The sequence below is a fragment of the Harpia harpyja genome, chromosome 7 (assembly GCF_026419915.1).
Source record: "Harpia harpyja isolate bHarHar1 chromosome 7, bHarHar1 primary haplotype, whole genome shotgun sequence".
NCBI classification, from domain to species: domain Eukaryota; kingdom Metazoa; phylum Chordata; class Aves; order Accipitriformes; family Accipitridae; genus Harpia; species Harpia harpyja.
In genome coordinates this window covers 27,351,749-27,378,629 of record NC_068946.1, presented here as the reverse complement: position 1 = coordinate 27,378,629, position 26,881 = coordinate 27,351,749, and the positions used below count along the sequence as shown (strand labels likewise).

At 41.6% G+C, this 26,881-nt stretch overlaps 1 protein-coding gene across 14 annotated transcripts in view; it reads right to left on the bottom strand.

Annotated features, from left to right (window-relative positions):
* PLEKHM3 (pleckstrin homology domain containing M3) overlaps positions 1-26,881 on the bottom strand; it is a 129,518-nt gene that overhangs the window by 66,214 nt on the left and 36,423 nt on the right. For 13 of the 14 annotated variants that reach the window (XR_008236065.1, XR_008236066.1, XM_052793172.1 and 10 more), the window contains 3 exons: positions 23,979-24,124; positions 18,192-18,385; positions 6,354-6,417 (listed from right to left, as the gene is read on the bottom strand). Coding sequence is in view for 11 of the 14 variants with exons in the window: in XM_052793172.1 (XP_052649132.1) it covers positions 6,354-6,417; positions 18,192-18,385; positions 23,979-24,124 (404 nt within the window). In the remaining 3 variants the exon portion in view is untranslated. Of the gene's footprint in view, positions 1-6,353; positions 6,418-8,051; positions 8,201-18,191; positions 18,386-23,978; positions 24,125-26,881 lie in introns of those variants that run through there. The other variant, XR_008236067.1, reaches the window with a different exon arrangement.

Here is a 26,881-nt window from a genome sequence, read left to right as displayed (position 1 = left end):
TTAGGTTGTCTATTTTAAACATACACATAGTAAAGTGGGACCCATTTTACCTTAACCCCATTAGAAATGACTTGTCCTGTGTGTCACAGAAGGCCTGCAGCACAGCGGGGAAGAAAGTCCACACAACCATCTATTTCTGTCTACCTCCTACCAAATATTTAAGAGCAGGGGCTGTACCTGACACGCCAGTTAAAACCCACCACTGTTTTAAACCAGCTCTGCTCTGAGCAACATCTTCGAACCTGTGGTCAGCTGAATACTACTGGTAGTAACACACTGCAGGACTTGCATCTCTGTCACACACGCTGTGTCAACCCTTGCTTGGGAGGCTGGCAATGTAAATCAACGTTTTCACTACGGTGCTGAACTCTGAGTTGTGGCAGCTACGGCACAGATGTGCTTGGCATTTTGCTGCCTTTATTGAGCACCATGAACTCCTAACAGAGAACTGCAACAGACAAATCTTCAGCCATCTCAGCATAGCCAGGCCTGCCAAAAACCTAATTCTCCTTCTCATTTGCCACCTCCTGCCCCTCAAGCAAAAAAAGGGCTTGCCTAAACTTAAAAGGATCTGCTGGTACAGCTACATGGGTAAACATCTTTGGTTAATAAAAGTTTAAGCTGATACAGCTTATATTGAATCACTGAATGAAATAAATGACAGCAAAAGACTTTCTCATTGATATAACTGAGTTTGCACTAATGCTTTTACAGGTGTCGTGGTTTAACCCCAGCTGGTAACTAAGCACCACACAGCCTCTCATTCATTGACCCCGCACCCAGTGAATCAGGAAAAAAAAAAGGTAAAACTTGTGGGTTCAGATAAGAACAGTTTAGTAGAACAGAAAGGAAGAAACTAATAATGATAATAACAACAATAATAAAATGACAATAATAATAAAAGGATTGGCATATACAAAACAAGTGATGCACAGTGCAATTGCTCACCACTTGCCAACCGATGCCCAGTTAGTTCCTGAGCCCCACCCCCCAGGCCAACTCCCCCCAGCTTATATACTGGGCATGACGTCACATGGTATGGCATATTCCTTTGGCCACTTTGGGTCAGCTGCCCTGGCTGTGTCCCCTCCCAACTTCTTGTGCCCCTCCAGCCTTCTTGCTGGCTGGGCATGAGAAGCTGAAAAATCTTTGACTTAGTCTAAACATTACTTGGCAACAACTGAAAACATCAGTGTGTTATCAACATTCTTATACTGAACCCCAAATATAACACCGTACCAACTACTAGAAAGAAAATTAACTCTATCCCAGCTGAAACCAGGACAAGAGGTATGGCTCTATCCGTTAAGAGCTGGGGTGGGCTGGGGGGTGTTTGTCATGCACCTATCCCAGTAGCACGCCTAAACTAGAGCAAGCCCAAAGTATGTTGGCCAAAACCCAGTTCTGTCAATCAATATAGCCACATGCACACTACTGGTTTTCACCAGCACAGGCATGTGGGTTCGATGCCACATCCCATCCTTCTTATGCATCAACAGAAAGGAACTGCTGGGCAAGGACACCACCACTGATGGGCTTGGAAGTCATCAGGCTGTATGGTATAAATCTAAGCTGAGCATTTCTCAGTAATTGTATGAGGACTGAGTGATCAGAAAAGAAGTTTTACTTCTGAAAAAACCAGCAAGTAAAGAGCAAAGGAAAGTCCACATCTCCTTTCAGTCTTTGCTATTGTTGGGACTCATGAAACAACTTGTCTAAATCAACCTAAAGTTTTGCGCATGCAAAAATCCTAAAAAGAGCATCTCCAATCTCCTCCATCTCAGTCTAGGAAAATACAGGGAACACCCAAATTTGCCATTGGAAAAGGAAGTGTGATGAAAGTGCAACATGGGTTAAAAGCCTGGAAAAGTGAACTAGACCTAACAATTTCTTTGCTCTTCTAAGGCTTCCTAATCCTGATCTAGCAATATACTAGGCTCAAATTAGGTGGAACTTACGTTTCATTGAAGTTCATTTTTATTCCCTACATTTTTGTTAGGGAACCTTATATGTGCAAAATCTTGAACAGAAACATTAAGATTTTCATAATGGGAATGCTTCTGTTAGACCAACTGTTCACCTAGTCCAAAACCCTATCAGACGCTATAATCAGTACCATATACATCAGAGGAAGATGAAATCATTGATCCGTCTGTCAATAGGCAAGACATCTTCCTAATCCCCTCAGTAAATAATATGTCTATTCTGAAACCTTATAATCTCTTTATCTTACGTATTGTAACTGTGGACATTCTCATTATGGATACTTAATCCTCTCAAAGATGATAAACTTCTGGCCTCAGTAATATTACCGTGGCATTAAGTTCCTCATGCTTGCTGTGTGTTCTGCAAAGAAGCATTTCCATTAAGGATTTTTATGCATGTCTCATATTCACTGTATGACCTGTGCTATATTATTGTGAGAATAGGGCTCTCCTGTTCATCCTTTCTCTCCGCTGTTCTTCACATTGTTTGTAGGTTCATCTACAGGTAGTCAGGAAAGTTGATCTGAAGTAAATGGATGTTTTAATTAAATTTTAAGGGATTAGTTTATCTACAATGTTAAAATGGATAAATTATACTACGTTAAATCCCTGTATGGACATACACATTCAGAATGAAAATGGCCTTAATACAATTTAGCTCACTTTGCTTCCAAACTAAATGGAGATAAACCAAATAAAAGACACTTATATTTGAATAACAGTATTTACACAGTGATTCAACGTAATTCAACTCATCATTTTAAATTCCCATATTTTGTCACTTCAAATTTTTTTTCATGAGTGCTCCCGTGTAAACAAGTCTTCAATCATCATCTTTTTAGATCTCCTACCTTGCTCACAATTTCCTTCCTTGACATCCAGTCATTTTGCTGTTACGTGGATCCTTTTTATTTTACCATATCTTTTGGGCGTAGTATAACCAGGATGAAATAATTGCCGTGACTAAGAGTGTTTTCACAGCAAAGACCATCACTGCGATAATATTTGTATACTTGTATATCTTGCTATTTAACATAAAAAACAGGCAAGTCATTAGTTAACTCTCTGTGTGGATTAAGCACCTGAATTTTGAACTGTCACAATAGCCACTTTAAGTCTTTTGCTTTAAAAGCTCACGTTAATATGCAATATAATGTAAGTAGCAAGAATCACTTTTCCCAAGAAATACAAGAGTCTTGTCTGGGTCAGCTTCTGTCCAAATCAACGTATAACGGTGTAAAAACTGTTAGTCTCACCAAAAGCAGCCCCCTAGTCACACAAAATGAATGGATACTTTTTAACTCCAGCTTGCATGAACTATGTCCACATGTTCACAAAACCAGTGATACGTCCATTAGTAATGTCAGCAGAGAACAGCGTTCACACCACCACTAGGTTTAGGGTGAAGCTACCCTGGACTGTGACTGCACCATCAGGGACTACACTGCACATAAATAAGAGTAATCAATTTTTCCACTGTACTATGTCTGCTAAAACTATCAATTTCAGGAGTGAATACTTGCTTCCTAACAACCGGAGGTCTCCCTCTTTAAAGCTTTAATAGCCCTGGATAAACTGGCTAACAGATGCAGTGGTGTTATGGGTGACGCAGGGCAGATTACTCTCTGGGCAGACGACAGCGAGGAGGGTTGGAAAGGAAAGAAAGTGTAGCCAATGGGGCAGAATAAGCAAGCTGTCATGCTTTGTGTTTCTGCTTGTTAAATCTGAATGCACCTAATTAGTTATCTCGTCTGCTAACACCTCCAACAACAATGACAAGAGGATTCTAAGAAAACCCCATGGGAATGCCCATAGATAGACTTGCTGTAAACTTTAATGTAGTCCCTGGGGCTCTGGTCTGCAGTGAAACCTTGCTGGGGTGCATGTGTGCGTTTGTGTTTATTTTAAATAAACATGCACATACAAATAAAGACCATCACTTGCTGCCTCTCTGGTTAAAGGTCAGGCCTACTCACATATGTACTATAAACATTTGTTAATGAGTAAAGTACTAGCAAAACCACTACCTCACCAGGATTTGGTGAGTTTCCAAAATTAAGGACATTTTTTTTCAATTTTTTCCACCTTACTTTTAACCTCACAGTTAAGGTCCTCCCCAGCAGAGCCCTGTCCAAAAGGATCCAAGTGACAATAATCCCCAGACCATCAGATAGCTCAAGTTATGTACTCTGCCACATCCATAAGGTCTAAGCATGGAGCTCTGGTAAGCTTGGAAAGAGATTTTAAATTGGATTTCATTTTAGAATAGTATTATATGCTGCTTCATCTACTGGCAAACAGGCATTTCAACTTTTTTGCACCTAAGAACAGACCCTCATACCACATATTTGAAACTCAGCTGCTTGGTAGGAAACCACCCATGTTTTCTAGGATCTTTAAAGAGAACTTGGCTAGGAAACAAATCGGAATTGAGCTGGGACTAACCAGGGTAAAGGTTGCTTATATCTGCAGATTACCCCTCTCTGCTTTTCTAATTCACTCACCATGCCTTATCTTTCCATTAATCTTTAATAAACCTTTTAGTTAATTCCCCAAACACACGCAATCTACATGACAGCAGGATACAGTGCAAAAGCAGCCCATGGATATGAGGAAATAGGCAGCAGAGGAATCAAAAGGAGGAGAAACTTTTAGGATTAAAACCCACCCAAACTGCAGGTCAGTAGAAAATTATGAGCAATCGGGAGAAAGCAGTGGTAAGGGGCAAACCAGGGAGGAAGCAGGGGCTGTAAGGGTATTAGTGTTTCTCTGGCTGTTGGATTCATTTTCTCAATGGGGCCCTCCTCCCCTTTCCACTCCAGTTCCACTTTGACAAAAACAAGCAATCCAACTTCAAACTTGAAGCCTCTGAAATGTGGAAAATCCTCTCCAGGCTGAAAACAAGGGTATAGCTAGATTAAAAGGTAAATGCAATTTAACCCACCCCAGCAGAAATGGTAATCAAATTATATTGCCTCTAAATATGATAAGTTTGGGGCTGGGGCCCTCAGGGGAAGAGAAGGTGTCTTGCAAATACAAACACAAAGAGACATGCTAAAGGGAACTGCTAAATCAATGGATGAATTGTGACTTCTACCCTCCCTCCCTCCCTCCCACAGGGTGCTTGATAAGCTGCTGATTGCTTCTAAAACATCTACTACCAATGTTAGGAACTGATTAAGCAGCTTACAAAGCACTGGGGGCTAATAGACAGGCCCACCAGGGAGACTGCAGCTCTGGAGTTAAGTAGCTTGCTTTTTCATGGCTTGATTATTAAAGAGGAGATAGCAAAACATGCTGAAAAGATATGGAAACAGTTTTAGACCTCAGATGACTGGCCTTTTTATTTTATATATGGAATCATTTCCACCCTGGGACTTCACCGGCCAACAAAACACATATTTTCTGTAGTTCTGTAGTCTCCAGCTCTGAAGGGCATCTGAACTTCTTCAACTTAAATGTGTCAACTGAACATCCAGAACTGACTATGCTACCCGTTACCCTGCAGAAAACTCACCACTAGACAAGGGAAACACCAGTGGAAGAAGCTTAAAATAATGTGTATTACATATCACTGGCAACGGCATTCGAGTATGAACACAGATGTGCCCAGGTCACCTAGCTCATCTTACCTCATTGCTTCCTCCATTGTGCACGTGAGCACTGCAGCACATTCACCTTAGATTCCCTATCCTCTCTTTTCAGCTTTTTGCCAAATTCTTCTTGTTTAATCTGGCACATAATAAAATTCTGCTGTTCAGGCAGATGTACTGTAAGGTGTTTACTTAGTTCAATCGATACCAATGCAAAGATGTTTTGCTGGCACATTAGCTCTTCTGCAGTCACGCCTGTCATAGTAACACTGTATGGCTTAACTTTGTGTAGCAGGTTTGCTAAGGTTTTTGTGTTGGGTTTTTTTTTATTTTTTCCCTTCTTGTGGTAATGCCTAGCAGACTTTGTAAATAAGCATGTTGCACCAGGGACTGTACAAACTCATAAATTCTTGAATAACTATTCTTTCAAGCAAAGAAATAAATACTACTTGTCACCCTGTAGGCTGAGCCTTAGATGAGCCTTCATTGATGAAATGAAAAATTTCTCACAGCAAAGTTCTCTTTGCAGACTACAGTTTTCTTTAGCAGCCTCTTTCTAGCCCCATTTCAACACTGACACTCTAGGCTTTCTCTCTCTCTCATCCCTAACCAATTCCCCTGTTAACTCATTTTTATATTAGACTATATACCACAGAGATGGCTTGGAAGTAAAGCTATTTATGCTATGATCAGCTAGAAGGGGGAATGTACAACTAGCACTGAAAATGAGAACAGGCTTGGTGTGTAACAGGTAGAATTAGTCGAAGAAACTTACCTGCTGAAGGTCTGCGAGAGAATAAAGATGGATTTGCTGGAGAAGATACTCCCTGGGAAAGATCCTGGAATAGAGAAAAATGGATGTGTCATGCCTTGGTGACTGGGAAACTCAAAAGATTTCCTCTCCCCACCAAAAGACTGCAGAACAATGATGCTAGAGAGAGCGCTTGTCAGAAACTGGAATTATGTCACCCTGTAAGCACCAACTACTTTTATAGCATTCCTCATGGGCACAATTCCACAATAAGTGCTGTGCCAGTGTCATTCTCCAGCTGTCAGGTAAGGACGTACTGTGACATTTACAGCCATTGAAAGCTCATCCTGAGCACAGAAGGTGTTTTTTTTAAACAATTAACCCAGTAATAAAATAACTCAAACTACACATTAGAAGTATTTCTTACAGTTTTTAGCACAAGATTCCTGGTCTGCTAGAAAACTGTAACAGTTAGTTTCAGATGCGATTTATGGTTTTGTAACTGAAATAACTATATTGGGAAAAATTTGACGCAGATACTGTTCTTCCACCATAAAGTTGATTGATATTAATTCCCTTTTGCATACAGAAATATATGTATTGGTATAGACTTTATAATTACTTGAGAAAGGCATATTTTCCTTACATAAACCAAGGTTTCAGGCAAGACCATTGATTATCCACTGACAGACCTGTTCAGTAAAGCTAAATTACAGAAACTTGAACAGAGAAGAGATGTCCTAATTAGAGTGACTTGCAGTAAAATGAAAAACTGGGTTAAAGGAACATTACACAGAAAAATGAACCTTGTAAAGGTAAGTGGATGTTAACAGGAAAAGTTTATGAAAACCTATGTATCTGCCATAGAGATGTCAGGAAGAGAAAAAGTGCATCTAATTAAAATCTCTGTCTTCGCATGCACACAACAAGCTGACCGGCTTTATTTTCCATCCACGCAGAACAAATACAACACCATGCTAAGGTATCATTGGGAGTGAAGAATCACATCACTCTTGCAAAAAAAGCAACCAAGTATCTCAAGAGGTGCAACTATTTTACGCTAAATGTTGCTTAGAGAAGAAATTGTGAACTCAGTTCCTACATTACAATCATGTAGTTTTAAGGCAATACAGAAACGAAATTCTTGATGTTATTACATGCATGAACAAAGGTCTGGCAAAGATTGGTTTCTAATGGTAGAACTAAATGGCAGTGAACAGAAAGACCACTGGACATGTTCAAAAAACCAAAGATACCGAAAGGCTGATATGAACTTACATGATTATTATATAAGACTAACAAGAAAGTACACAGGAACTCAAAGAAGAGATTTCAGAAGCTGCGACAACATAATTAGCTAAAACACAGATCAGCAGGGATATCAGTACCAACTGCAATCTTTGACAGAACACTGAATCTAAGAAATAATGGAAGCGCCTCGGTTCACCCTACTCCATTAGTTGTCTTAAATGACTGTCTTAAACCGATGCTTTCAAAGCTGTCTTGGAGGGACTAGGACTTTTCACTGCTGTTAAAGTGAGTGGTACAAAGTCTCATACTCCCTTTGTACTTTTGAAAAAAATCTAAGCTTTATTGGGGTGGGAGGGGAAGTCCTGCAAGCAAGGCACTGACAACTGGGCACTGCCGGTCTTACAGCACTCTTCTGAAGCAAGACTGTGCCCTTGCTCCTTCTGACTCACCAAGCATGTCTGCTCTACCCACCTAATTCTCAGCTGCAGTCTCACTGGGATACTGCATTTTCCCCTTTCAGTTCTGTAGGCTACACCATCGCTCCTACTAGAGGTGAACGTGTTTCAGTGGCTCTGCTGCATCACACCTTCATAATACATTTGGCACAATGTCAAAGACCACTAGAAAACAGTCAAAATCCAGATATTAGACAACGTATGACATTGGGCTTCCTCATTTGCACATGGATTTATTAAAACTGATTGCTAAGGAGTCAAATCTGAACAGCATTTTGAAGCCATTAGTATTTTTCAGCTCTGATAGCATTTCTTTCATTAAAATTTCCCCATCATTCTCCCGTGATCACACGGGCAGGCGCTAAACAGTGTGGTAGCTTTGCCAGGAACTATATTATTTGTGGATGCCCTTACAGTACTGCTAAGGAAAATAATTAGCTAATGAAAGATTTCCTTTTTCAGGAAATAGCCTGAATAGCCCATAAGGCAGAAACTGTCAATGACTAATATCGATGACCAACATCACTGTTCCCCTGCCTTCAAGGACTCCATTTTATTTCCTGCAAGTTCTAACTCCTTATAAAAAGTGTGCAGATAAAAAGCAAACTCATGATTGAGGGACTTCCTTTGTCAGGGGGCGTCTCAGCCAGCACAGACCCTGGTGACAGTCATCCTCTCCCTGTACCTGTCCCCTCCCTGAGATATGTTAGTTTTCAGCAGCAGCTCTGCAGAGCCAGCATCCATCACCCCTCTTCCCTTCCAAATCTATCTCCAGGAAAAAAAGAGGGTACTGTCCTCCCAGTCTTATGCAAGACATATACACACACACACACACACACATATACCTGGCACTCAAGGGAGAGGAGTGCTTATTTCCATTGCTATGGAAACTGAGGCATTAGAAAACCCTCAGTAAGTAAGGCTGGTCCAGCTTCAGATTTGCAGTCCTCCTACTGACTCGAAAAATCACAATTTGGTTGTGGTGGGCCACAGAAAAACAGCTGAGCAGCCAGATCTCATATGTACAACAGCATTTACAAAATTTCTTATTAAGCAACCGGACCAGTTCCTGCATGGTTCCCAATACACCTGCCCACGTCGCCAAAGATGGAGAGCACACAGCTTCATGGGTTGAAACCACTGAAATGGCCTAAAAGTAGGCAGCTCAGTCCCTGATCATTTAAAATATAAATTATGCGCCCTCACAACACCTGTGGTGAGCTGAGCGGCTGTTTCAAAAACACATCTTGCTGTGCTGCACATCTGCAATTAAGATCTCCTCCAGAAAACTTCTCTAGTCCCATTTGGAAAGAAAAACCGATGCTCAACAGCTGCCTGAACATAACTTGTGAAGCCACCTCCCAGAAATGTGTCTGTTTATTGCCAGTTTTGTCAGCCTCTAGTGGGTGGGGAACAAGAGCATAAGAAGCACCAGAATATAAAATTCAAACACATTTTCAAAAAACCTCATCATAAAATGCAAGCAAATCAGTTGGGGCAGAAAATCCACACAGACCAAGTAGTCCAATGAGCAAGAAAATGAATGACAGCTGGTTTCCAACAGCTTGCTTGTCTGCACAGGTTCTCTGAGCCTAATGAGGTGACAGTTTATATAAAGTCTTTTTCAGTAGGGGGCACACAGGACTAATTCAGAGCCTCTTGCTTCTCAACCCAAACACTTCCTCCAGAACATAATGTCTTTGCCATCTCTGTCATTCTGTCAGCTGCAACTGAAATTGGCCAAAGGAAGCCAAAGTCAGTAGAGTACAGCAGGCAAGATGGGACTCACACAAACGCCGCCCTGCCATTGCATTAGCATCCAGACAAAGTGCTACATGTCATCCAAATCAACCTAAAATCACATTCATGTCTAAAAATCTGACACAGACCACAGAGCAGGCTAAGATAAATACACTTAGAAATATTTCACTAGAAAATATGTATTTACTTTCTGCATGAGATGGAGCTTTGAGCATGCTTGGGTTAATATAAGGCCTTGATCCAAAAAGACCAAAACACGTGCTTGCATTTTATTTTTCCCTTGATATAAAGGTCCTTTACAAACACCAAATGGGAAATCTCTGATAAGTTATTCAAAAGCAAAATAAAAGATGTCAGTTTTGTAAATCTTTTGATCCATTTGCTATAACAAACTGGATTTTTTTTTTTAAGTTGGTCAATTAAGAGCATTCAGTCAAATGTTAACACAGAAAAAAACTGGAGTGAGCTAGACAGAGGTCAAATGCAAGATGTTAAGACTCATCACAATAAAAACTCAAACCTCTGCTGCTTCAGAATGTGACCTGTGACCCTTGAGAGGCAAACGGTATGGAGCACACGTCCCACTAAAAGCACCTCCTAAGCTTTCACAGTTTGGAAACTCCCGGACTAGTTTCACCATCGATGCAAAACAGAACAGTTGTGAGTCACAGGATTGCTGTGCTGTAAACCCTGGCTACCAGTCAGGGTTAAGCCTGCAGTGAACAAACCAAGTTCAATGCTAACCAGCGCTCTAGCTTTGCCAGTTCCTGTGAACAATGAAATCCAAAGTCCTATTGGTTAAAGGTCTCTAAATTGCTTTATTGTTATGTGCTAGAAATAAAAGCAATCAATGCAAGCAGGAAAGAAACCCCTCATCGGAGACTTTTGGTCCAACTAAAAGAGAGAACTGAGCATTCTCAGTTTGTGATTATTACTCTCTTTTGTTTGATACTTTGTAATCTGAAGCATAACCTTCAGGCAAGATAGAACCAAAAATTTCATCCATTCCCTTTCAGATGATCTTATCAGGTAAGTATTTGCACAAACAAAGGTTATCTTTTAGTGTTGTCCTGCAAACAGAACCACTGATAAGACTTTGCTTTTTGCGTTTGGACAAAGCGTGTAGTCATGGTGCTTTGTTAGCACTAAGTAATTGCTCTGCATTTAAAGCCTGTTTATCATCAGCTTAGGTAATTTTTCTCCAGTGGGTTAAATACCCTGACAGCTCTGCTAAAGCTACAACCGATTAATCTGCCCAAGCCTGACACTACAACCGAAGTACAAACGTGATAAGCAGAGCGAACTCTTCTTTTTACAGCGCAATCAAAAGAAATCAAGTTAGCTGGCAGGTGGGCACAACCAAGTCTCTTTTGTACCAAAAAGCCTGTTGAAACCTAGGGTGGGAGGGGGAGGGGAAGCTGGCACCACGCTTTCATGTGCCAGCCAGGAGCGTCTTGTTTGACCAGGTTGAGAATTGTATGACTGAGCTCTGACTCACGGGAGACGCAGATGCACCAGTCTAGCACGCAGCCCCATGCAGACGTCCTCTCCACCCCTCTGCAGGAAGCTGCTACACCCACAGCTGGCACAACACCGCAGGTACCAAGTCCATTTCCTCAGCCAGCACACTTCATACCCTGGCACCGCAACTGACACCACCACCGATTTACTTTTAAGCTACGGCACCACGCTGCAAGCTAAAGCAGCTGACAGGCTAGCACATGCCGATTCCGCTGTTCCCGGATTTTTTTTGCCCCCTAGACGAGGGGCAAGAGGACCTCTGAAGGCTCTGCAGCGTGCACCACCAAGAGCTGCGGCTGCGTGCGTAGCACACAGACAGGAACTGCGTGTGCTCTCATCTCACTGACGGGAGCTCAGAGTTACTATTTGATTTTAGAAGTACAGAGGGGTATCAGTGAATTGCCAGTTATCCCAAATATATGTGGCAGGGTAAATAACATCTCTTCCTCGGTTTTCTCTTGCAATTCATTTGACATGGAATCTGTTAATTTAAGGTAGAGAACAGCATCAGAGGTGAGGGGAAAAGGCAGGATTTTTTCCAGTGTTGCTAATTCTTACAGTTCTATTCAGGCTTTTGATTTTGTACTTTCTTGAAAATCCCAGCTCCTGGAAGTATGTTGGGAGAGGAGAACCCCAACTTTCCAGCCAAAAAAGTTACTCAGAGAAGTGGGTCCCTGGAAAACCCAGTGATTTGAAAGTCAGGAGGTAATAATAAATTAATGAATTTAAAGCAAAACAAAACACTCATTTATTTAATTATTGTGGTATTATACCAGATTAATGATTTTTTTCTAATTCTATGGGTTTGGCTAAAAAAGCGTTTGTGAACCATTTCACATTTGGGAGGTATGAACACTCTTCTGGTTATGTTCTGGGAACAGCCATTCCTAAATATCTCAGCCCACACTGCCCACAAGCATCCCTATGTTAAAACAGTTACTCTTATCATCCATCAGCGATCCGGAACCAGTATATAAACTTCCAACTAAAAACTGTCTCTCCTCTGTGGTTACTTGAGCAAGGTTATGGTAACATTGTGAAAGACAGGAATTACTACAGATCAAACTCAGTAATCAAGTGCCTCTGTTACTAAAAGCAGGATGCAGAGAATTAGAAGCACACAGTTTCATTTTGAAATCAAAATAGCTTAGATCCCCCAATTAACTTGAAATGAAGAATAAGAAAATGCTCTCTTGCTTTTGTCAGGCACTTCTGAACCCTTGCAGTTTGCTGCTGGAAGTTCTGATATAAAAACACAGGGATAAAAATGACACAAGTCACATTTGATGTGGTGTCTACATCTAAAAGGAACTTCTTTTAGTGGGCATGGATGATGGTTGGACTCGATGATCTTGAAGGTCTTTTCCAACCTGAATGATTCTATGATTCTTTTTAAATCATTACTTTTTTTTAAAGCAATCTAGTCTCAAAAGGTGAATGGAAACTACCATTTTGAAATATGTCTAATACTGCTGATCAATTTGATAAGGAGTTGCAGGTCTGCCCCTAGACCTGAAAATGCTAACATGAACTTAAAGACCCACCTGTCCTCTGGAAAACTTATCATATATACCCTGGCATGCTCCTCAGGTGGACATTTAACATGGTAGAGCATTGGCTTGTGCTTTTAACCTTCCCTTGGCTTGAACAGACAGCAGTACTGCCTCCACCCTGGCTGCTCTGGCACACATCTTGTTGCTCCAGCTGTTTGTTACCCCTAGTTGAAATGAAAGCTCGAAGTCTACCTTAACTCCATCCCCTACAGTTTTAGCCAAATGCTTTTTAAGATGTTAACCTGCAAGGACCCTGCATGCACAGTTACTTCTTCAAAAAGACATCAGTTGAAGCAAAGAGGTGGTCTGTTTGCAAGAGCTCCATCAACAGGCACACTTTATTTCAGCTACTGCAATGACTACATGCATGCAGGATCTATATAAAACAACAAATGGCTCATGCATACTTCTCTGCATTTATTTTCTCACCTTTCCTCACTTTGGGGTGTTGTTTGGTCTCAACACTGGATCCTCTAAGGATATCCGGATATCCTCTTTGAATGAATTTCTCTCTTGCCCTCTTTCCAATCACCCATGCAACAAATTTTCTTCTGCTGGTCTTACCGTTAAATCAGAGCCCTGAGTGCTATGAAACCACATCCTTCTGTTCCTTTCCTGCTCAAACTTTCTTTTTGCAGTCTACTGCTTTCACAAGTTGTGTCTTTGTTCTCCTGCTTTGGGATTTTCCACTCTCCAAATGGCCTGCTCATTGCAAAGAAAATGGAGAAAACAGTCTCCTTTGACAGTCTGGACATGACTTAATGACCTTCTGTTGTCCTTGGTCTGAAAGATGACATAGCCCCAGCTTAACATACGTGAGGTATTTGGTGGTATAGCGATTGCATAAGATCACTCAGGATTCCTGTGATGTGTTTAGACAGGTTCCCCAATTGCCACACAAATATTTTTAAAGTAATCTACTCCTGTGTCAGAAGCGATATGTCTAAGGCCTCACTGTAGGAAGTGACAGGACTCTATTGTTCAGCATAACTGAATTTGGGCTTGTTTCGCATCGTGCTGACAGACCGGCAGGCTCAGCCAGGACCACATGTCTGCGGCACTGGAGGTATACCTTTAACCTCCTGCTGCAACAGCAAGCTCTAATTTGGTCCTCCTGTAAGACGCTAAGTAATGCATCCAGCACTGGAGCTTTGCTAGGGTAAAACTGATGTATTGTTGTTCGGGAGCCGATGGACAAACGGTATCAGACAGAGATGAGTAAAAAGAGGGAAATTTTTCCATATAGTTTCTCACCACCATTCAGAAGATTTACTTACAGAGTGAGGGCACTGCAACGAGCACTAATGTACAGGGGAATGTGCTGCAGAACATTTACCTTGTGCCACTGCCGTCTGTCTAAAATATCTGGGCTAGCAACACCTGAACTGCAAGTTTAGGTGTATAGCTGAGAGAGCAGGCAGCCCAGAGAGAGCTCCCAGGTTGACCTGGGTTAGCCTACCCTACAGTAGACATAGAGGTGCCTGAAGACTTCCCAAAAAATCATTCTGACAGTTGCTTGACCTGAAGAGCCTTCAACCATGACAAGAACAGAGGAAAAGAGGCTGTGGCATATGGACACACTCTTAGCGTATCTTATGTCTAGAGATAAAAGGAAGAAAGCAAAACCGGAATAAAACTTGCATCATTCAGCACAGCTTCACAGAATAACCTCATTATTTAATGGACTCTTGAGATCTTCACTGTTTCCTAACTATCAGTTTTATTGACTCCATCTTGTTTGCCTGTGCCATTCATTCATCATCCCACAATCTGCAGGTGGTGGTGGGATCTGTACAGCTCCACTTGTACTAATTCTATGTTGGCTCTAGGTTTTGGGCTTTTATGTTTCTGCCTGAACAGCATCCACACAAAGCAAGGCAACCAAAACAAGCGAGAACTTGTTGAGTAAAGACATTTGAGACAAATTATGTCTGTTGCAATACTGAGGTGACAGCCACAGCAAACGAGGCATAACAACGTCCCTTGTAAAACAGGGAGCTCAGCAACAGGTTTAGAGTCTCAGCTGGCTAACCTCAGAGGAATGCTGCTGATATGCACCGGTGGAGGGCCTTATTTCTCCTCCCAGCCAAGTCTGAGTTCCTTTATTCTTTTCCCTTGCAAATATAAAAAAAGCTTAGAATCCAGTGCACCAATAGGTGAGAACAAATCATTATAACTGATGAAGACCACTTTTATTGTGACCCTTCTAGCTACTTTTAGGATTTCTTTTGCTTCCTTTCCTTTCTTCCTTTTTTTTTTTTCCTTTCTTTCTACTTAGTCACTTGCTTCTTCAACGTTCACAGTATGGTTCAGCCCTGAGTTCTCTGCTAGATGCCAAGTTTCAAAGTTCCTAAAGTACCTATCTATGCACACCAAGCATTATAAATAACATTTCCACATTTAAGCCAACTGGATCCTGAGCTAACCTGGTTTATAGACATCTGGAATTCTTCAGAAAAAGTTACTTGTAAGCACTGTAAACAGTTTTGTCTTCCCAGAGGACACCAAGAGTTTCCAACTTCATTGCCATCTTCATTTTGCGATCCGGGTTCAAGAGCAAGGTATAGATTTAAAGAAGATGATAATGCAAATAGTATTAATAAAAGAAACCTCAGAGTGATCTGCTTTTCCCTAATAAGGCAGGCTCTATCAGTGTCCCAAAGGCAGCAAGGTGCCAATACAATTAATCAGTCTGTTTTTAGTTCTCCCTAGACAGCAATATTAACAGTTTGTTTCAGTCTGTTTATATGGGTCTGACAGGTCTTCAAGATGCTGTGTTCACTTTCTTGTGATTAATAGTCATTCACATACTAAGGTGAAGACCAAGCAGAAAAAAAAAAGTGTTTTTAGAGCAGGACAGATAACTGGATTTTCTCCCCAGCCCTTCATTTCTAACTAGGAAACAGTACTAAATTTAGGAATGCTGTCTCACCGTATTGTTTAAATGCCTCCTTTTCTTGCAAGTTGCCTGTGTGATCAACTAAAGGGAAATTTAAATCACATATTTTCTTTGTTTACTTTTCAGCTGTGCTCTATAAAGCCATCATATTGATAGTGAAGGTCTGCACACTGTGATACTACATGCAGAAAGCAAAGCCATTGGGACCAGTTTTGAGCAAGGAATAACTCCTTCTGGGAAAAGAACTTTTCTTCCTTTCCATTTCTGCAAACCTCTTAGGGGGGAGATCTGGTGGACCAACTGAGCACCAAACCCACCCCAACAGAGACTTCACAGAGCAAGAAGGAGCTGAACTCTAAGGTGCATTTTGTACATTCCTTCAGTGGCTTTTACAGCACTTTTAACAAGTCCTACCAAACTGGAGATGCTTCTCTAGCAAAAAAGCAAACCCTTCTTGGGCTGGGGTCCTCCTCTCCACCACAGAAAGCTTTAATTGGAGACAGCGTGAAGGAACATAAGATAAGAAAAGGGAGCATTTAGAGTATTTCCCTGTTTCCCCTTCTGCCATTCTGGGTGTTTCACTTTGATACAGGGAGTTTTTTTCTCTCTCCTCCTCGCCCCAAGAAAAGACCATGCACACATTTCTCTGTTAATTTTTGTCCATTCTCTCCTCTCTGCATTTCCTCAGCACTTGTCATCTCTCCTTTTTGGAGGAAGGGTTTTGGGCTCCCTCTTTGTCCTGGTTTCTTCATTAACTCTTAAATTCCTGAGATCTCTTCCCTCTTTGAATCTCCTCCTTCTCCTGGCTTTCCCTCATCCCTTTGTCTGTAGTCCATTGATTTCTCTGCTTAGGCCTCCTTTGATCTCTCTTCTTTCACTCTCTTACCCAAGTCCATTCAGTCTCATGCCTCCTCCTGTCTATTTTAATCAGGGCATTCTTTTCTTCAGCATTTATCAGAAAGCATAATTTCTTCTCTGCCACTTTTTCTGAATGGCAGCCTTCACAAATCTTATTCTCCTTTAAGTTTTATTGCAGTTGAAGAGGATGGCATAGGAAAGTTATAGCTGAATAACAAAACAGCTCTGCAAGATAATACCATCCTCTAGAATATAAGAAAAATCATCCTAATTTTTAAAATGCTGTAAGCTACCCTATCAAATAATAGGAACTGAGCAGTAAGACACAAACACATATTAACACACAGGGGTCTGACACAAGAACTCAGCAGTACCTTCCAGAAACCTGTTGCTATACCCTTCTCTTAGTTGTTCTAGGTAGTTCATCAAAGCAATGACATAGGTTATGTACCGAATAGCATGCCGCCTCACTCCTTACCTGGGATAAAGACGCTAGTGCAGCTTCCTCTTCCTCCCAGAGAATTCAGGTCCCCCATCCCTAAAACACCACGCTCAAAATACAGTCACTGATGTCATCTGCTTTCTTGCCCTTTAGCAGCTCATAATTCTGAAGCAGTGGCTTTCCTATTTGCAGTCTTGTCTTACTTACAAACTTGGGGGGATACAAATGCTTACAGATGCAAGTCAGCTGCCTGTGCCTGGTGCCACTCACCTCACAGTATGGCATGGGCAGAGACATCTCCCCATCTCTTTCAGAGATCCACGACAAAAGTAACTTGACTTTTTTAAGGTTACAACTGTGGCTTGATGGTTTTAAGATGACTGTTAATTTTTAGCTCCTTAGAAAAATGGAGCAGCAGCTGAATGGACTAAGATACAGCACTTCTAAAATGAATTTCACTTTTTATGAAACTAGTTTCCACCACAGAAAACTCAATATGAAACTCCTTCTGCTGTGCTGTGACCATGTGTTTTCCAATGAACAGAACACTGAGCACAGCCACGTCATGAATGGAAAAGATAGTGGCTGAGCAAGAGCACAACTACTCTGGTGTCACATAAATCACATGCTGGGTCATGTGCCAGGGGACTACATCTGGCCTCTGCCTTTGTGTGAGATCATATCACAGAAGAGGGCAGAAGCGCTGGATGGGTGGTTGACTCTGGCCTCCCTCATGTTTTGCCATACTGTGAGGTGTTTCAAAGGTCCCAATGGTTGCTACCACACTGTGATGCCACGGCAGGGAGCATGAGGTATCACACCTGACTGAAAATACTCACGCACAGCCAGGGAGCCCATGGAGGAGTAAAAGATGCTCACCACAACATGTGACCCCTGCGCTAATAGTTGTCAAGAACAACTTCAGATACTCAGACCCTATAAAACCATTTTCTTTGGCAGTAGATAACCTAGCTGCCCAGGGAAGTCAGATGCAAGCACAAACGTCTTTCTAAATGGGTAACACCTTCAGAACTAGATTGCAAGACAAAAAAAAAAAAAGGGAGAAAAGCAACATGACAAGGACACTACATCCTTGTACTGTATGTTGTCTGTGGTTCTTACCTTCTACGCAGATCTTCAGCCACTGCTGCTCTGCAGCTGAACAAATAGGCTCGGAGAGATTTTAGCTGCTGTCTCAGGCGACCAACAGTTGCCAGAGGTTCAACATGCTTGTACAACATGGGATTTTCCTGCTGGATATCAATCAATGGCTCCTCATAAACATATTCCAGGAACTCTTTGGCTTGCTTTGATACCTGAAGAATAAAGCAACCAGTTTAGCTAGGCTTTCCTCCCAACTTTTTTTAACTAGATCTTCCCCTCCATGATCTGTCAGCTATTCTCTGCATCTGAAAACTTACTCTGTTACCAATTACAGATGAAGACAGAGCTGAGAGAGATCCAATTGTCTCTGCTTATAGCCAAGTCAAACTTCATCAAGCCCATCAAAGTTGAGTGTATGAGATAATTCCTTATTTACCCAAAGTACAGCAGTATTTGCAGCCACACATGTTTTCACTGCAGGGTAACATAGCTTACTAGATGTTTTTCAAGTCTAAAAACTGAATACCAAGTTTCTTCCCTGTTAATATTTTTCTGTTTGTTCTCTGCTTTCTTTTTGGCAAGAAGCAAGTGCTTAGGTAAGTGCCAAAGCACAACATTAGAAAAGGAAACATACACACTGCAAATCCAATCACATTGTACTATCACAGGGTATAGAACTCCAGTGTAAAGTACTACTCCCATTTCCTTCATGCTCAGCCAGTATGGTTAAAATTATGTAAAAAGAAAATAATCAGAAGCATATCTATCAAGTTGCAGGGTTTTTTTAAATACAAAGTTGAATTTTACTGGTATTACTCGCAATGTTTCATCTGCACGAAATTTTTCTTATGCCTTTTTCATGATAGTGCTCTATCTCCACCTGCAAAGAGCTACTGTAATCTTGATAAATTAATGGGACTTATGTTCCCACTAGAAAAGATACTACTGTTTCTGAGGCAAGAAGGCCAAATTCCCTCTCATTCCTTACTCCTGCATTTTATCACAGCTGGAAAAGAGAAGATGGGATTACCTGAAATGAGCTGCAAATCCCTTGAAACTGTGCTGTAGAAATACTATTCATTCCACAATTCAATTAGTCCTCCTGGACCTTTAAATCACTGTTTACACTGAGTCAAGGGAGGGATGAATTAGGCTAACAAAAGGAGAAAGGGCACACCATAGCCTCTTGAGATTTAAGATGTTATTTCCCTTCTGGTGCTGTAAGGTAGGAAGTAGGAAAAAGCAATATACATCCTTATAAATAGCACCACTTCCAAAACCAGCACAAGTTACTAGCTATAGGAGTCACTGGCTACTTACAGGGAAAGCTAGCCCCAAATGTAACCCTTTCACAACGCATAATAAAGATATAAGAAATAACACCAAAGCCAGCCTTCCCACCAATAGCTACACAGATAACACAATGTGTAATTTTAAATACAGCAGACCATAACTCCACAGGTTCCCCAGGTCCTGAAGCTGTACTAAATATCTCACCTATTTGTATTAGACATCCCACTAATTTCTTTTCTTTCTTTTTTTTTTTAAATAATGCACGTACAAGGAATTGTGCTGTCTGAATGGAAGCACAGGTAACATGCTGTGTTGGCAACTTGGATTTTGTAGAACAAAACTCTACAAACCCCAAATACGTCAAGTTTTCTAACACTAGCAATGCTGATGTTTTATTAGACATGCTAACTGCAGTGCACAAAAGAGACTGCAGTTAAACAACCTGCTTTTACAATCATTAAACTATTTGGCTGTAATATCTCAGCAATCCCCTGACAACTGCTGTATCTATAGTAAATATTATTCCTCTTCCACCAATGGACAAATTAAGGCACATATTCAGTGATTCCCTAGGAGGCACATGAATGCTTGATACAGCTACTAGCACCTCTCATCAGGAGGACCTGGTGCCCAGTGTTCTTTGTAGTCTTACTTCCTTGCCTCAAACCCCTGCTGAAGTGATGGGCTCCTCATCCACCTGCCCTACTGTCTCGGGAACCAGAGGGCGATTACTGTCTAAGTACTACACCCATGCCTGTGCACACTTCTACCCTGTATGGGGCAGCCCTCCTGAGGCTGCAACATTAAGAGCACAGAAACAAAAAAATGCCAGAATTGAGGTCACCTGAGTGACTCTGCAATACATGTGCACTATGATGACAAAGTATTATTGTGTGACTCTGGTGCTGCATGGTCTGAATGAAGCCTTTGAGGAGAGAGGAGCAAAGCAAACCTTTCTCTCTTCTTGCCAATACAAAGTACCTGCAGAGTGTTGATTGCAGGAGAAGTAGCCTTGTCCAGCATCACTGGCTGACAGGTAGGTGTCGGTTCACTCTGCATGCCTGACACAGGCACACAAGTCATGTAAAACATTAACCTACCTTGCCAACCATAGCAAAGTTACAAGAAGCTGAAATGCAGTCTTATAATGGGAAGGGTCAGGCAGTCATTATAATTCAGCTTGCTACCAGCAAATATTCTAGTACATGACTAGCATACTCACAGTCCCCTAATTTTACCGGGCAGACTAGACAATCCTATTAAATAAGCCAGAAGGAGTAAGAAGATGCAAAGTGCAACAGGGTTTTAGCTTTAAATGTCATGCAAGGATGGATGCTAACATTTCCAGACCTTTCTCTTCTAGAGGCTGCAAACTTACAGTTCAGAATTCAATTTACCAGAAGTCAGCCTCCCTTGAAGCCTTCTGGCACAGGGAGTTCATTTCCTGCTGTGTTTGTCTGGCATTTTGCACAGGCTGGAAGCCACCTGAACCGAACAGCAATACCTACTGGGTTTTGCATGCAAACGGTGAAAACAGTTGGCCTAAGTAAAAGGAAGAAAGGATGTTCACAAGATTGCCTCTTTTCTTTTCCCTTCTCACAAACATATGAAAAACACAAATACGAAAACAGTAGGGAGACAGGAAAAAACAGTGAACCTGGGGACTGAACTGCTGCTTTGGTTATGACAGAAGAAACATGCCTAACTGCCAAGTCCTTTCAAAGAGCTTTTATTGCAGTCAAGGGGATTTTTCTTTTCCTACCTATGAGCTTTCAGGTGTTAAATGCATTGTTGTTTTTCAAGATCCTGGGTATGGGAAGACACAGCTCCACAGATTTCTACCACTTCTGTTTTTTCATGACCTGTCTTGCCAGAAGCAGACAAGAACCTCTCCATTTGCAAAACTTACTTAATTGATGCAAGTTTCCTTTACAGCTGCTGCTCAGATGTCTAGGAGTACATGAAACATAGAAGAGAAACACGCCCAATTACATTGTATTACCATAAAAGCTCATGTCCTAGAGTACCTCTTGGTGCTTGCTTTGCCAGAGACAGACAGGACAGACCCCAGAAACCCCTGCAGAGGCAGGGAAAAGGTGGTAGTGAGGAGTGCAGGTTTTCAAACCCTCATTCACTTTGCTTCCATTTGGTGGACTGACAGGCACATTTCAGACTGTGTGAAACACAGAAGCTTTTGAAGACTGAAACCCTCTTTCAGTTCTGACCATCAAATGTGGTATGTGCTTATTTCCTGCAGGACCTCTCTGGGGTATGCGATGAGTCCAGCCAGTAGCAAGTCACCCCCACAGAAGCTGCACTTTCAGGCATTGCTGCGCTACCTGTGAGGAGCTGGGCTGTGCATTTAGAAGTTCTGTTGTTTAGCTTCATTTTAGGATGTTGCTGCACAGCTTTGTGTGGGCACACTGGCCAATTATGGGAGGTGAAAAGCTGACAAATTGAGTTACCTTCCTTTTAAAATGAGCCCAAAGAAAATTAGTACTACCAAAATCACCTCAAGGAAGTGGGACAAGATATCTGTCTTTGCCAAATCAACACATTTAATCAATATGCCACTAAGGAATCATGCAGTTTCATTATAACTATGAAGTGCAGCAGCCAGCACTAAGTTGCTTTCTAGACCATACAGAAGAAATAAACATCAGACTTTATCTCTGAATGGAGAAAGGAGAGGCAGATGTAAAAGTGCAGGCAATTATGTATGCTGCCTCAGAAAAGTACTGCTTAGTTCCCATGGAGGCATAGCAGGGACAGAAATAAAAGCACATGTATGCAGAATTGAACAGAAAGGGGAATATCCCAAAGATTTCACAAAAGTAACAAGAACTACTTGTTATTTTATGCTATACATGGATGGGATGGAGTTGAGGAGATCCAAACAGTGATCACAGCTCAATTGTCACACTGCCACTGTGGCGCATGATGTCCTCTTCACCTTCCCTCCCTGCCTTAGTTTCTGCTCTAACAGTTGGGGATGCTGTAATGTTTTCCTACCTAAGGGATGCTGTTCCTTTCTTAAATCCACCTCTCTGAGCATTTTGGCACAGAGACTGGTAAAGTATCTGCACAGAATTTGCTTGTGCTCCCAACCCACCTCACAGCTGTTCTGCCTGTCTACAAAAAGTGTAAATTGATAACTTCTCATTATTATAGTGAGATTACAGTAGATTAAGTTTTCAACAAATGCTTAAGCTTGAAAGTCCCATTTCCTTTTGTGCCTCAGCTGCCTATACCAAGACCACAGGAAACAGAGCATAGTTTTTACCCGGCAGGTTTAGAAAACAAAACAGTTTATTTGCTTGGCAGTATTACTGACAGCTTGATAGGAGGTCTTTGCCTTACCATCCACTTGCCCCATATCACGGCTACCTATACTACCGTGGGCTAGCAAGTTTAGTCCTTGGTAAAGTATCCAAAGAAAGAACTCTTAAATATTTAGTCCTAGCTTCTAGGAAAGGGAGGTGTTTTTGTCTCCACACGTAGGAGCTTTGTAATTCTGAAGAATCTTGCATTTCATCGTGCAAGACTATCATTTTCCTGATGGCAGGCTCTGGCTACCTTTTAATAATCTCCCCTTCTGACAAATTTTCTTCTTCAAGAGAGCTACTTTTCCTCTAATAGGGCAGTTACTGGTTATTTTTTTCCTTTTCAAATAGCCCATAATAATAATATTTGCAGACACAAAACATCAAACAGCCTCTCCTAACAGTGGCTGCTAGGTCTGAGGCTCTAGCATGGTCTGGATTCCTTATGAGTTAGTTACTGTTTCAGCATATGCTCCCTGAGATGGCAAAACAACACTGCTACCGTGTTTGCTGGCATAATGCTTTGAGGCTTGTAATCAGTTGCTCTTATCTAGCAACCAGCCACCAAGGCAGCAGCAAATAGCAGATTACAGAAGTTTTAGAAAAGCTGCTTGTGTGGCAAGTGAACAACTGTAGAATTTTCTCTTTATGTTACTTTCCGCTGTCTGGTCCAAACAAGTTCTATAGCAACATCCTTCTAGTGTCCTCGAAATATTCGTGCCAAGAGATAGGACATAGTGGGCCTTGCAAACACCATGTTTGGGTATGCCAGTTTACTCTGGGCATTTCCACTATTTAGCATCCACCACCAAGCAGTGCCAGTCCGTAGTCCCTAGTGCTTACGGAACAGGTAGTCCTCAAGGGCCCAATAACTGCAAAGATTAGGGCTAAAAGAGAGGTTTCACTGTTGTCCCTCCCTGTCTCTTGAACAACCAGATAAGCAATGATGGAAAAGATGCCACCAAGAAAGAGGAGCATGGCTGCTCCTGTGGAGGAACCCCTTAGGCCTGGCTAAGGAAATTGTGATGAAAACATGTCTTGTTGAGAGAGCATGGCTCATTCTGACAAGACGGACAAAGACAGTATTAGCAGTCAATAACTGTAACCTTCAACCTGTTGCAATGTCTGTGTTTCTGTCTAAAGAGCACTTCAGTTCCCTTGCTAGCAAGCCAACCGGCAGGGAGATTACCTTGTATTTGGAAGTGTCCCAGTTATGAACCAGCCGTGCAGGGATGAGGAAGCTGTCATCCACATGGCAGGTGCTGCAGTAATACCATCCACTGTAGCTGCACACCTTGGCTTTCCCATTGGACAAGCCTATGGAGCGCTGACAGCCTGGAGAAGAGAGAGGGGAAAAAGTCTGGGCTTGTACACCATGCCAGAGGTACACACTCAGGATGCTGTAAGAAAAGTAATTATTCCCCCATCTGAGACCCTTTTTAAATTTTATTTATTTATTTTACCAATAAGCCATTTGTCATTCCTTAAAAAATAGGGGAATAAATATCAGTATTCTTGGACTAGCGTCGAACAAGCATACACTAACTTGGGCATCTACGACAAAGAGTTCAGAGAGCAGTCAAAGGATACTTAGCACTTCTCAGGAAACAAAGGCAGAAGACCAACTTTGAGACACCGGGCACTTAAAAACCATGGCCATCTGAAAACCATGACCTGAAGCTTAGACAGAAAACAGCAGACCACAGAAGCACTGTGTACTTGCTCCATACAGCTCCCATTTTCCCCACAACAGAATGGGCCAGCATTGGCTGCCTGGAGGAACGCAAGCCAGCTCCTGCTGACAGCCAGAAGGGATGCTGACTTGGCAGGTAAGATTCAGCCACAGAACTAGCACAGCCAAGGCAAACCACAGTCAGACCATGAAAAATAACTGTGAGCAGCAGTCACATTGAGAACAAGTAGTCCTTGACTAGCAGTAGTGACACAGCTCAGTTTCCTGCAGGTGCTGTTTTTTTTTTTTTTCTTACAATTGGATTACCATGTGTCTTACAAGGTCTGAGGTCTGCCTGATACTTTTTTGGCAGCTGGATCCCTTGCCTCTTCCCATGCCCTCTTGTGTGGAGTCCCTGGGGCAAAACAATGTATTCAAAAGCTGCTGCTTTAGTTGGAAAGAACTAAGGCAGAGCTCTCCTTTGCCTGACCACCTGTTTTCACAAAACACATAGAAACTCAATGTATTTGACACCTCTGTCTTTCTCTCAACTGTAACTAAAACAAGCCAACAGATTCAAATAATATTAGAGTGGAGGGCTGAAGACAGACAGCACAGTCACATTAAACAACCTGCTCAGGAAGCAAGGCTAAAAGTGTTTGGATAAGATGTAATGGGATGTCTGTGGTTGTTACTAACATCTCTTTGACACAGCACACATGATGGTATTTCTGCTTTTCCTTCAAATACTAGTATCCCCGTATGACATTTACAGCTACCAATACAATTAGCACCAGAGCCCCACTCTGGCATGTGCCATATGCTCAGACAGTCTCTGCTGGAGCTGGTTAGTAATGCTGATTAGCAGAAACCTTGTACATCACTTTCACAGCAAAAGTATTCATTAAACAGAGTTTTTCAGGCAGAAGTGAACTGACTGACTGCTTTTGTCAGTATAACTGATTTTTTTTAGTGTAATTATGTAACTTCTCCCACTGAAGTAATCTTTTTTCCCCAGTAGAAGTTATCCTGATTTGAGGAGAGATTGCAGCTCAACTACTCGAGGTATAAATCGAACTCCTCATTCTCCCCATTAGCTGATGCTACCATGTCCCCTCTGCTCTAATCAAAATAATTAGAATGACCTGACCAACACAATCAGTTGACTTCCTCCTCTTCCACACTCCAGAGCCATTTGGCCATTGATTCTCTGCAATACACACTATCAAGTGAATCAGTGTGGGACATGTCCTCTCTCCATAGCTCTCTCTCCCCCCCCCCCCTTTTTTTTTTTTAAGTGAGGATGTGCAGTTTCTTGAAAAAGGCAAATATATAAACAGGTCAGTTGATGAAAGAGATACTTATGTTAATATCTCCTCCTTTACCATTCATAAGATCAGAGCATAAGTATAAACATATATCTCAAGTGGTATAACTCAACATACATAATGCAAAAATGTGATCTCATCTTAGCTAATCAAACAGAAAACCCAAACATGACTGTAAACTATTATCATTGTAGAAATAATTTCTGCATGGCAAATATTAGCAGAACTTTCTGCAAAGCAGTATTTTCAGGGCAGAAAGAATGCAGGTATGCCTTTTATAAGGGTAAAGTCAATTCAAGTAATTCAGCAGTGTGTTACAAAAAAAGATGACGTATGACTGTGGCTTGGGATCAGAACTTAGGAGCCAAAAACTTCATATTTCCCTCAGTGCAAAGCACACATTTTCCCATCTTTCCTTTCCTGTTCTTTTCTTTTTTTCCAAAAGCAGCTTCTTGACTAGTCAGTTGAAAGAGTTTCCACGCAGTCCTCCTCCACTATGCTGTTATGGATGAAGTCAGCAGACACACCTAGTAGTAAGCTCAGTATCAGTGCTCCGTAGTACATATAGAACTATTCTTTCAATTTTTAAAATGAATTCATACATAAAAGTAAAGGTTTTGAACAGCTGACGAGACATGAAATACCATTCCTGTTCATCTGACATGACATTTGTCTGACTAGTAGTCCTAGAAGATACTTGCAGAAGGTACTCACACTGTTGCTATGGAGCCCATGTTTTTAAAAGCCCAACAGAGGTAAATCTTGCCCCTCTGTAAAGGAAACAGAGAAGTGTGCCCACTCCTCCCCTCATGGAGCAAGATGAAGGAATCTATGAAAGAGAGCATTACCAAACTAAATGGGAACAAGCCCTCAAATAGGATGTTTGTGTTGGCAATGCTCAGTACAGCACATTCTTCTGTGCCAGCCTTGCTAAAAGAAGTGAAGTCTGATTTTTTCTCCTCACTAGTTGTCTCTGAATTTCCTGTCGCTGAAAAGCACTGAAGCATCTGCCTCAACTGGCTCCAACTTCAGCTTTCATTACATACAGCCATCACTTCACACTGTGTGAAACAGAGACTGCTAAATGATATG